This window comes from Excalfactoria chinensis, chromosome 2 (assembly GCF_039878825.1).
Source record: "Excalfactoria chinensis isolate bCotChi1 chromosome 2, bCotChi1.hap2, whole genome shotgun sequence".
NCBI classification, from domain to species: domain Eukaryota; kingdom Metazoa; phylum Chordata; class Aves; order Galliformes; family Phasianidae; genus Excalfactoria; species Excalfactoria chinensis.
This window is the reverse complement of record NC_092826.1, coordinates 7462135-7474572: the sequence shown is the minus strand read 5'-3', so window position 1 is coordinate 7474572 and position 12438 is coordinate 7462135. Positions and strand designations below refer to the sequence as shown.

General features: G+C 41.8%; 1 protein-coding gene across 3 annotated transcripts in view; it reads left to right on the top strand.

The window, feature by feature from the left end:
- The window catches only part of CCN4 (cellular communication network factor 4), a 38484-nt gene extending 30870 nt beyond the window's left edge, over window positions 1–7614 (top strand). The window contains exons 3-7 of one of the 3 annotated variants that reach the window (XM_072329438.1): window positions 103–178; window positions 324–382; window positions 4018–4275; window positions 6429–6622; window positions 7240–7556. In XM_072329438.1, the coding sequence (XP_072185539.1) occupies window positions 103–178; window positions 324–382; window positions 4018–4275; window positions 6429–6622; window positions 7240–7539 (887 nt within the window). In that variant the 3' untranslated portion in view covers window positions 7540–7556. Of the gene's footprint in view, window positions 1–102; window positions 383–4017; window positions 4276–6428; window positions 6623–7239 lie in introns of all 3 variants that reach the window. The other 2 variants (XM_072329436.1, XM_072329435.1) reach the window with 2 other exon arrangements.
- Window positions 7615–12438: the final 4824 nt, after the last annotated feature.

Here is a 12438-nt window from a genome sequence, read left to right as displayed (position 1 = left end):
CATCTTTGGAACCAATGGGATTTTTATTGAGGACTAACCACCACAGGATTCACAGCCCCTTTTCTCTGGATCAGTTTCCAAGCTGTGTTTCTTTGTTTGTAGGCCATTGCCCAGACCTCCACCACCATGACCCCCACCATCCCTGCTGCAACAGAGGCCTACACACGGACTCAGTACTGTAAGTGGCCATGCGAGTGTCCGAAGTCCCCACCTCGGTGCTCAGTAGGAGTCAGCCTTGTCACAGATGGCTGCGATTGCTGCAAGATGTGCGCCAAGCAGCGTGGAGAAAATTGCACTGAGGCTGATACCTGTGACTTTCACAGGGGCCTGTACTGTGACTACAGTGGAGACAGACCTAGGTACGAAATAGGAGTATGTGCACGTAAGTGATGTACATATATTTTTGACTTAGATATACATTGGCAGCTCCTCTCTGTCTGAGCTGAAATTTATCTCATTAAATACCTGACTATAAATTCAGCAGCTCCTCCATTCATCCTCTACCATTTTCTTCCTGTCTTTAGTCTCAGGGCAGCTGGCTGAATGAGGAATGGCAAATGAATTCTTGATTTTGAGTTGGCTGCAGCCACAAGCAAGAAGTAACCAGCATTTGAAGGCCTTCAGGTCTGCAAGTAGATCACTCTACATTCCTTGTAACAGGAAGAGGTTCTGTAGTGGGTCAGGGATGTAGGAAGTATAGGTGTGCAGCTGGCCTTAAAGACAAGAAGTACTGGGATCTAGATGAAAAACATGCTGATGGAAAATCTTTTGACTTATTCCCAATAATGATTTCCAAAGAAGAACAGCACATTTCTGTAGGATACACAAAATAACCGGAGAAGCTATGTTCTCGGAGCTAGAAACTTAAACAGTGATTTTCAAGGTTACAAAGATCCAAGATAAAGAGAAGAGGATATAGGAACATTCATATGTTTTGTCTGGTGTGAACATAGCATCTCCTTGGGAGGTCTGTAAGAACAGGTTAGTTAAACATCTGTCAAAAACAATATCGATACAGCTGGCCCTGCAGTTGGAGAGGAAAACAAGCTGGAGGTTGTCTCTAAGCTTCCTCAGCCTTCCTAAGCTTCTTTGAAGGACTCCACATTCCACTGTGTTTACTTATCTAAACGCTTGTTTTCTCAGTTGGATTTCACAATTTGTAGTCCCAAACAATCACTACACTTGTGGCAACAACTGTGTGTTGTAGGAGGAGATGATCTCCAGATTGTCCAGTGAGATCTAGAAGGATTCCCAGTCCAATGTGCTTTTACATCCCTATAGTCATGAAAATATATCCCCTACTGTTTGACATTTTTGGTTACGTGGTGAAGGGCATGATGGTGTGCACAGCTGAGGGATATGAGAAACTAGGACTTTCCATAGTTAGGAGGTAAAACAGCTTATCTCTACCACAAAAAGTTGCGGTCTTCCCCTTGCTTTCAGCATGTGGGTGGATGTAGATGACAGGATGTGCTGACACGTTCTTTTCCATGTGCTAGGTTGTATATAGATTGTATCCCTCCACTCTGAATAAACCAGATATTGTCTGGCTGTAGGGTGACTGAAGGCAAGGATGGGATCCTGAGTTGGGATTTGGGGGTTAACTGTTGTGAGGAATTTGCTATGTAGCTGGATGCCAAAACCTCTAGACCTAGTGAATCCAAGGCATGGAATCATAGAACCATAGAATGGTTTGGGCTGGAAAGGACCTTTAAGACCATCTAGTTCCAATTCTCCTGCTATAGAAAGGATACCTCCTGCTAAACCAAGTTGATCAGAGCCCCGTCCAATGTGGCCTTGAATGGCTTCAGGGTGGGTGTATACACAACTTCCCTGGGCATGCCTGACTTACAGGAACAATAAGATTTCTGGAAAATAAAGATCCTGAATGATCTTGGCAACAGAGTCAGGAAAAGAAATAGGGTGGAAATTCAGGCTGTATCTGGACAGGCATGCTGAGGTATGTCTGAGACATCAGACAGGAGCCTGCTGGGAGTCACTACAGCTCTCCTTGTGTTGCTGGATTTTCTCTGTACTGTAGCAGGGATAGTGGGGTGCAGAACACACATCCAGATGGAGAAGTAGGCTCTGTGTGTACAAGGATGGGAATTGTGAAGTACCCCGTATTGCCCATCTTAGATGCAGTTTCAACATGGTCTGTGTTTGGAGTTGTTTTCACAATCAACCTCTTGATGGACGTAGAATTTAGGAAGCTGAATTAGCACAGCCCTGGAGGAGCAACCTTAGAGCAAATAAAAAGATAACAGGAAATACAGAATTTTCTTGAAATATAATCTGTGTGCAGCCAGAAACATAACTGAATCCTCTGCTTTGTCTCCAATGAGTAAGCCTTCAATATAAAGGTCAAAGCATTATCACAATTGGAGCTAAGTGCAAACTGGAGATCTGGGTCTGTGCTTTGCATTCCAGCAAGTCTATTTGTTTATTTATTTTCTGTCTGTGTAGAGGAAAGCATTTGTGTTTGATCTTTTCATTCAACTCATTCTGCAAATAGGCAGATTTGAGGATTTTAATCCAGCATTTCAGTTTGTGCTGGCCCTGAAGCATGACCATTCCCAAACAGACTTAAAACATGAGCAATCTGATCTCTGTGTGCACACTGCCTCCGTGTGACCAAACAGGAAACTGAGGCTTGAATGTTCCATTTGATTTCTCCCGCCGATTTCAAATAATTTTCCATGCCTTCAAAATTGAAAAAGAAAGTTGCTCTGTGAATGAATCAATGAGATTCCTACTCAAGGGCAGTGAAGAAGCTTGATCGATCATGCTTTTATTTACAAACATGCATCAAATGATATTTTTCATAACATTAAAGTGTTTTTCTTCATTTTCCAAGGAAATTGTTCTGTGATAAACTGGGTGGGATCTACTCGCCTAAATAGAGTAATCCAGTGTCATTTTAGGTTCTCCTTTGCTATCTCAGCTGTTTTCCTACTGCTGCTTTGGAAGGGTACAGGTGTCAACTAGATCTGTATTACATTTGAGACTGCATGTAATCCTCTCTTATATTCTCTGAAATTATCAAATTTCTCTCAACATCATTTTAATTAATTGGGTTGTTCCTACTATGAATAGCTTATAATAGCTTCTATCAGCCTGCCATGAAATCATTTAAGTGAGACTTTGTGCATGAAACATTTTATTTTATACCATTTATTTTTTTTCCCATGGAGCATCATAGGATTTATTTTTTCACTGATTCAGAATAAAAGGTTTCTGAGATGGTGTGACTACATTTGTCTCAGCATCATGCTGAACACTGCAGCCCTTTCATGTCCCTGTGTTGCCTCCTTTTGCTCAGAGAGCAGCTTGGTAAATCACAGAATTGCAGGGCTTGGAAGGGACCTCAAGAGATTATTGAGTCCTACCCCCTGTTAAGGCAGGTACTATTAGATACCCAGTAGATAACACAGGTAGGCATCCAGATGGGTCTTGAATATCTCCGTAGAAGGAGACTCCACAATCTCTCTGAGCAACCTGTTCCAGTGCTCCGTCACCCTTATTGTAAAGAAGTTCTTCTGTATGTTAGTACGGAACTTCCCATGTTCAAGTTTTAGGCCCTTGCTCTTTGTCCTATTGCTACACACCATTGAGAAGAGCCTGGACTTATCCATTTGCCTCTTACCTCCCTTCAGATATTTATAAACATTTATCAAATCCCCTCTCAGTCTTCTTTTCCCCAGGCGGAACAGATCCAGATTGCTCAGTCATACTCAGTCATACTTACTCATACGAGAGATACTCCAGGCCCTTTATTATCTTTGTGGCCCTCTGCTGGATCCCTTCTGGGAGATTCCTGTCTTTTTTGAACTGAAGCACACTATTCTAAATGTGGCCTCATTGGGGCAGAGTAGAGGGAAAAGATCACCTCCTTCGACCGGCTGGCCACACTCTTTTAATGCATCCCAGAGTGCATTAAAAGGAACACATTAACACAGTTTGTTGACAGCATTCTTTTAATGGTGTTTTGTGTATCTCTTTCTTCTCTTCTTTCAGAGATTGTCGGTGTAGGATGTGTCCTCAATGGAGTCAGATATAATAACGGGGACTCATTTCAGCCCAACTGCAAATACAATTGCACATGCATTAATGGGGCCGTGGGCTGCATTCCCATGTGCACAAACTCACGCCCTCCCCTTGTCTGGTGCCCAAACCCAAAACTGATTAAGATGGCAGGGAAGTGCTGTGAGCAGTGGGTTTGTGATGACTCGAAGAAAATCAGGAAGACTTCTCCACGCCACATCTCTTCTGCAGGTATGGTGAGAGTTTGGTGGATCTCCCCTCAGTAATCAGGGAATTGAATCATAGTGTCATAGAATCATTAAGGTTGGAAGAAGCCACTACAATCATCTAGTCTAACCATCAACCCATCCCCACCATGCCCACTAAACCGTGTCCCTCAGTGCCACACCTGTATATTTCTTGAACACCTCGAGGGACAGTGACTCTCCCAGTTCCCTGGGCAGCCTGTTTTACTACCTCACCACTCTTTCTGAGAATAAATTTTTCCTAACACCCAACTTGAATCTCCCCTGGTATAACTTAAGGCCATTACCTCTTGTACTAAATTGAAGTCAATGTCAGCAACAAAATTATCAGCTTACACTGTCTGGCCTGGCAGGTGTCTTGTATTTGTGTGAACAAAGCACAGACACTCTTAGATGACTTGCAGTGAAGGACAGGACATGCTTTACCTCCTGAGCAGCAATGTGAGATCGATCAGACATGCTTGTGTGAAAATAAACATACTGCTGGCACTTACAAGATGTCAGAAACCCTTTTTACTTTACCATTTTTTCTCTGTCTGGACCTCCAAAAAGCAAAGTGATCTCATTTTTATTTGGTACTGAGAGTTTCTCTCTGGCTTGTACTGCATTAGTAATATGTTTTTAAAGACCTTTTACCTTAATAGTCCCAAATTCAGATACACTTTGAAACAAGTTATTATGGGGGAAGATTCACTAGCAATTCTAGGCAAAATTGTCCTTGCATCTGTGTAGATTTTAGCAATTATGTTCACTTGGATTGGCGTCATTATTAACCTTTTATATCATATAAGGTATCTTCTTTCCTCACCCTTGCATTCACAGTGAGAATCATTTAGCTCTCTGAACAGATGTGAGACCATTTGCCACATGCATGGTCCCTAAATCTTATGATATGCTTCCTTTGCCATGTGTGATACACCTCATAACACCATGAGGCAATGTAGAGACATGAGTAACATCAGCGCCATTCCACAGAGTATGTCACAAAAGTAGAGCTCAAGGAGACACAGGTTGTTTGTGGTAGACCAGGAAACTTGGTTATTTTTCCATCGATTATAAATACATACATTGTTTTTTCTCCATCTTTGGACTGTATGTTTGTTATACAACAACAACAACAACAACAACAACAATAATAATAATAATAATAATAATAGCATATTCTGAGTTTGAAGAGACCCAAAAAGCATCATCGAATCCAACACCTGAAAAATCTTTAGTCTCCCTTCTGTGGGTTAAAACCACCAGAGTTTATCACTCACTCCTGCCCCTGGAATCTTTGAGCTGTAAAGTAGGTCCAAATTTAAAGCATCTGTTACTGAAATTTGCCTTTTCTCTGCATGGACTATGGCACACGAATGGGCACAGCACAGCTTCCCCTACCTACCTTTTTATCTTAGAAGTGGGGTTACCTTTCATAATATTTGATATAATTATTAAAATAGCATTTTAAAATTGATAGCTAGTATCGCAAACATACTGTAAGATAATGAGCATGCTCTGCAAAGCTGAGTTTCTATCAGAGCTGTGTTGTGAGCAGCACAGCTGAGAATGTTGCAAAGACTGTGAAGGAACCTGACCTGAGGTCTATGGCTCCTTTCAAAAGAGAGCCCACCCTTTTCTCAAGTGGTTCCTGAGTTCCCTGTGAGCTATTCAAGCTGCTCCCCCTTCCAATGAAAGGCAGTGGCTGCTTCCCAGACCTCTCAGCCACACAGCAAAGACTGTCAGCAACTTTCTGCTGCAGGGAATCGATTGAATGGACTCAGAAATAACCCTTCATGGTGCGATCAGATCTCATTACTTCTCTGTACCAACTTCTGTGATAAAGTGTTTGCATTGTGGTAGCACCTGGGGGCCCAGACAAGGACTTCCTTGTATGAGGCTGTAAAGAGAAACAGAGAAATCAGCTCCAGCCCTGAGAGCTTGCGGTGCTGGAGGGGCTGACACAAGTAGGTCAGTGGCAAAGGCGGTTGGGATAGGGAGATAACAAAGCAAGAGGAGCTTGGTGGGGATGCTGAGCTGCTCTGTAGTGATTTAATTATTTGGGTTAGTGGCCTGAATGGGTAATGAGCTTGAGCAAGGGTGTTTAATACAGAAAGCTGCCTGGATGAGTAATATACGATAATCTGGTCCCTACAGCGTATGAGGGGGAGGATGAAGCCTGGCAGAAGAACTGCATTGTTCACACCTCACCCTGGAGTCCCTGCTCAAAGACCTGCGGGCTGGGCATCTCCACCAGGATTTCTAATGACAATGACCAGTGCCGGCTCCTGAAGGAAAGCCGCCTGTGCAACATGCGGCCCTGTGAGGTGGATATCACCAAGCACATTAAGGTGAGGACCGCTTCGTCATGCTTCCCTTGAACTTTGTCTGGACATGGGGTCAGCCTTTGTTTGGCAGTGTGCTGGCCTCTGAGAGCTGCACTTCTGAACTGAGAGGCCAATAGTGAACACACGCGGACTCACTGTGCTGCAGAGAGGTCAGAATGTCCCCTCCCATGCTTTAACATGACGGAATGAAAATCTTCCCCTGAGAGCTTTAACTTCATCCAAAAGCTCCTTACAAGGAAAAGCAAGCCAAGCCTGCTCTGCTCACTGCTGTTGTAGGCAGATCTGAGGCTCAGCTAGCAGAAAAGTGATGCTGCACTGCTGGTCATGGCTATAAACTGTATTTTGCAAGTATCCTACTTGCTGCTTCTGGATTTGTGTGTTTAGATGTGTTTACCTGTCACACCTCTATATGCGGTCTGTAAAACACTTTTAACAGCTTCATAGAATCACAGAATCATTAAGGTTGGAAAAAAAAAAATGCTAAGATTATCTACTCCAACTACCAACCCATCACCATCATGCCCACTGAACATTAAACCTTGGGAAGGTGGTTTTCATCCCCCTGTGTCAGTATGAAGCAATGAGTATTAATCAGTCTCTTTTTCTGTTCCCTGATTTAGCCTGGGAAGAAGTGCCTGGCTGTCTACAGGGCCAATGAACCCATGAACTACACCATCTCAGGATGTGTCAGCAAAAGTCCCTATAGACCCAAATATTGTGGTATCTGCACAGACAACAGGTGCTGCACGCCCTACAAGTCCAAGACTATTGAAGTGAGGTTTGATTGCCCAGATGGAACTGAGATTTCCTGGAAAATCATGTGGATCAATGCTTGTTTTTGCAACCTGAACTGCAAGAACCCCAATGACATCTTTGCCGACTTGGCTCATTACCATGATTACTCTGAAATTGCTAATTAAATTGGCTGAATGCTGGAATTGACCCATTGCTCTGATTTTACAGAGGTTTTAAAATAAAAGGAGGATCTTTCAACCAATGCCAGTGTACAATTTGTTTTTTCCTGAGTTAGGATGTTAAATTTCCTTGTTTTGCCACACTGCTTTTAGAGAGGCTTTGAAAAAGCAGGGTTTTCAACTCTTAACAGACCTCCATCCATTAAGAGCAGCCAGAAATTCTTCTATGCAGACTCCAGGACTTAAATAACAATCCTGCTGGCACTGGAACTTATTAGCCCAGCAGTTTAATTGTCCAAAGGAAAGACTATTACACTAGTATGAGAGCAAAAGTATAGCTGTCAGGAACTTAGACATGAGCTTGAGACATCTTTACTATCATTTTTTTAATAATATAGTCTAAGATGAAAAATGAGCGTTGTTATATGTAATTTATTTTCCTCATTATACTTCAGTCTTTGATGCTAGTGACCCTCTGGACTTGATCTGTTCTCTGTCACACACAGAGAACAATCCTAGAAAATCCTTCTCTGTCATTCTCCCTTAGATTCCACTGCTATGGGTCCATGGGAAGACCTTAAGGAGAAGTATGCTCCTCTGTGCTATGCCTGTCTCACTGCACTAGTATAGGTAAAAGATCCTCTGTGCCCTGCCCTCCTTGAGCTCCTATTGATCTCCAGGGGAATCTTCTGCCAGGGACGTTTTCACAGTTTTTCTACCAGCTCTCATCTTGAATAGCCTGAATGCTCTGAATTCAAAATGACCACCCCAGAGCTCATACCTACAGAATGGAATCTCTAGCCCAGGGATTACTTATTGTCATAGGTCAATGTTGCAGAACTTGAGTAGAAGCTGTAGAGAGTCAGACGAGGGATGAATAGAAACACCTGTGGTAGAGGAAAGGAGCTACATGCATGTGTTAAGTCTTCCCATCAGCTTTGTGAATGTGTTCATGTGAAAGAAGAGGACAGTTCCTGGCATAACCAATGATGCATCAGTCACAAATAGACTGCTTATTAGAATATAATCATGTGTAGAAGTGGTTTCACACTCAAATGTTAGATAAGAGTAAAGCATAGTCCTGTTGTTACAATTTCAGACAACACATTTCTTGTCACCAAAGTGTACTGGAGTCAGTTTTTTGACAGTGAGTTGTAGGTACAGATTCCATGCACTGTGACAAGTTCACTAACTGCTTCACTTGAGAGAACTGAGCAGTAGAAATATGTTTCTGCATGGGAAACTTCAGTGTCTGCTTGCAAACTCCCTGGTAACACAGGAAAACCACTGAGTGAGACATGGACTAGAGCCTGGACCCTCAAAGGTCTGAACTTCAGATGACGCAACTGTTTTAATTTAGTCATTTGTTTTGCTTTAGTTCTGAATGGTGAGTTGTCTGTCTTCATCCTGATAAGCTAGAGGAAGCTAGATTAGTTCTCAAGAGACATAATTTTTTCTGACTAATGATATATTAATATTCATTGTGAGTAGGATGAAAATAATGCAATCTGTAGATAAAAACACATAGGAGAAATGCTGCAAATCTTCAAAACTCTAAGCTTCAAGAACAACTTTATGTACAGGGATTTTGTGTGTACACATTCCCGTAGAGCTGGGTTATTCCTTAATTCAAAGCTGAACCCAAATTGAAGCTCAACTTTTGCAAGGCTGAGCATGTTACATTTTAAACATTATCACTTGGAAAAACAGCCAATGGAGGCATAAGAATAAGAGGCTTTAGCTGAGAAGCTGGTAACATTTTCCGTAAGATGGAATGGTTTGCACTGAGGTTCTTGGTAGAGAGGTCATCATAGGAATTCAGTGAGATTCCCCTGAATATGATTTGGACTATGTTTTAGATTTGGACTATGTGTATATATATGTGTGTGTGTGTGTATGTGTGTACACATGTATATACACATATATGTTTGTGCATATCTACATAGGTAGATGTATATAAGAATATATATACACATGACTTATATACATGCACACACGTAATGTTGAGTATAATATTTTATATATTTTATATATAAAACATTTATGAACATGTCCTTGAATATATATGTATATAATTATGTATATATATTCCTATTATGAAATATATGGTGCATAAAACTAAGTGTGTATACAACGTATTTCCATGTACAGTAAGTCTTTCTCTGTTACAAGAGCAGATAGAGAAAGAAAAAGATAGGGTGAATGCACAGACCCAAAGCTATGTCACTCAATACCCTTGCTTAGATTTGCAATGACCTAACACTGTAACCACCGTAGTCAACTGCTGCAGTGGCTGAACCACACAGATTTCATTGAGAGATAAAGGAAGCTATTGTAAGCTAATGCGTGACCAGCAGCTCCAGTGTGTGTTGGTTTCTAGTGAAATGAATGCCTAAAACATACAGACCACCCCCTAAACACTCAAGATATTTCTGTTTCTGGCCTGGTTTTCTAAGGGAACAAGGCATATGCAAACATTTGTTTATCTCTCAGTCACTCCCTTGGTAGTGAATGTCAAACAAAGAAGGCAAAGGAGTAAAGTCCTTAAAAGCATTCTCATTCCTGAAATATAAAATGAAATAAGACAGCAGAGCAGAGGAGAGGCCCAGCACATTGCTTCTACCACATTTGTACGTGTCCACCAGGAAGCCAGCACAGCTGCGGGATGGCCCAACCACAACAGCAGCATTAAGACATTTTGAATGTATCTGTCATTTGGAAATGGATAGCCATGCTGAAGGGAGTGCTGAAGGTACCCGGTGGGAAGTAATGGTTATTAACCTGCTCTAAGTGAATTTCTGAGTCATCGGACACAAATCTATAGGAAACCAAGCACCATTAGCTTTGCTGCTGGTGCAACTGCTCTTCTATGCAGTGAGGATGAATGGGATGAGTAACTCTTGTTGCCAATGAACCTGACTTGCAGTTTGTGGTGCTTTAAAGCTCCTTTGTTTTAAGGGATGCTGTTTACTGGAATATTAGTGTTAGGGTTAAAACCTTTAGGTTTGGTTCACTGGCTCTCTCTGAACTTGAACAAGTCATGTAACTTCAGAAAAATACCTTTGTGATTACCATTTAAATATGCTTAGGAGCAGGGCCTTCCAAGATCTTGGTGAATCCAGCCCTTTGCTTTGCCTATCTTCAGTCCTTCATTAGCGAGGCCAGAACAAAGCAATAGTGTTCATTGCCTCTAGTGAGAGTGAAAACTCCTCAATCAACAGGAACTGATGATCACTGTGCATCTGTACTGTGCCTTGCACAATGGGCCCAGGTCTCTGCTGGGACCTGAAAGTGGTGTCATCATCCTAAAAAGCAACAATAATACCATTGTGGAGATGTCAAGCCCTGAGCTGGTGCTAGACCCATTTGGTGCAGTACTTCAGAAACAGGTTTGAGAAAAGATGGGAGTGAGGATTTTGCAATGCGGACTAAGCTGAGAGTATTTGACCCCGACCATGACGATTACCATGTTGACCTTGCAGGCTGGGTGAAGGATGGAGTATGGGACTCTGATGCAAATGGCAAGGCTCCAGTATGCATAGCCCATTGTTTTCCACAGGGGCTTTTCCAGTGTCTGTATGGCAGGTCAAGATGCTATGTTTAGGAACCACTCCTTGAAGTATGGAAAGAAACAAGCATGTAACTTACAAGATGGCTTTGCATGGATAGAGCTTTGGCTAGAATTTAAAACGCTTTTGGTGTGCATGCAGGGTGTGGTGCAGTTGCTTCATTTTTAATGGATTCACAAGGATTGTGCTGTATATATGTCATGCATCAGGACTGCAACACTCAGAAATTCTGAATCATCCAGTGAATTAAACCCTGTGACTTTTTTCCCCCATTTTTTTTTTTTTTTTTTTGGAATGAATTTTAAGTTAAGCAGTTTATTAAACTGATGGAAACAGAGATCTCTCATTAACTGCAAGTGAGCAAATATCTATACAGATACATTTTCAGTCTGCTACTTCCTTATTTCAACAGTCCTGCAGAAATATTTCTGAGCTTCAGATGCTGAAATATATGAAGAAATAATAAGAAAAACAAATTGGTTTGGCAGTGTCAGTCTGAGTTACACCAACAACATAACACATGTTATTTGTTCGTACAGCACCATGGTGAGGTTTTGTTGGTGACATGTTGCTTCTGTGGTTTTAATATACTAAATGACCTCATAAGTGGTAAATGATTAATGAATATACGACTGACACCTCATTTAGAAGCTTAGGCAAGCAAGGTGAAGTATGTTTGCCATTGGACATTTCTTTTTCCTTTTCCACTCCCCTCTTCTGGCCAGTGTCCAGGTGTGAGCTCGCAATGAGTGACAAAGCCCTGAGCTGTAGGATATGTAAAACACAAAAATAAAGTTGTATGGAAAAGAAGGATGCTCTGAGAGCAGTTCCTTCAATGTGAATGCTTTGGCAGCTTGGGAATGCCAGGTGTTCCCCAGTTTATATGTCCTCGTTTGCAGGCCTGTTTCTGACTCTAAAGTACTAGACTTCGGATACCTTGTCTAGGCTCTTTCAGCTAAGTCAAGAGTGTTACTCAACCTCCCTAAGCATGACTTTTTTGTTATGTCTTGTTAGAAGCTGCAAGAATAACCTGTTTGCAACAGCTGCATGGACAGAAATGGTTTAAATAAGGTTATTAAAGACATGGAAAAACACATTTTAATTAAAGAATCATTGTTCCATACCCCTGTATTTACAAATGCTCACATCTGAGCCCGGTAAGGATTCCATCAGTTAGTTCTAGAAAAGTTAAACTGTTATCATATTAAAATTTTCAGAATTTTCCTACAAATCTAAAGGGGATTTCCTGACCCAGTGGGAACATGAAGCAATTTCCATGGCCTCCTGCCCGCTGCAGGGGCTGTGTGCTGGACTTGCTTATGGCTACTGGGGCATT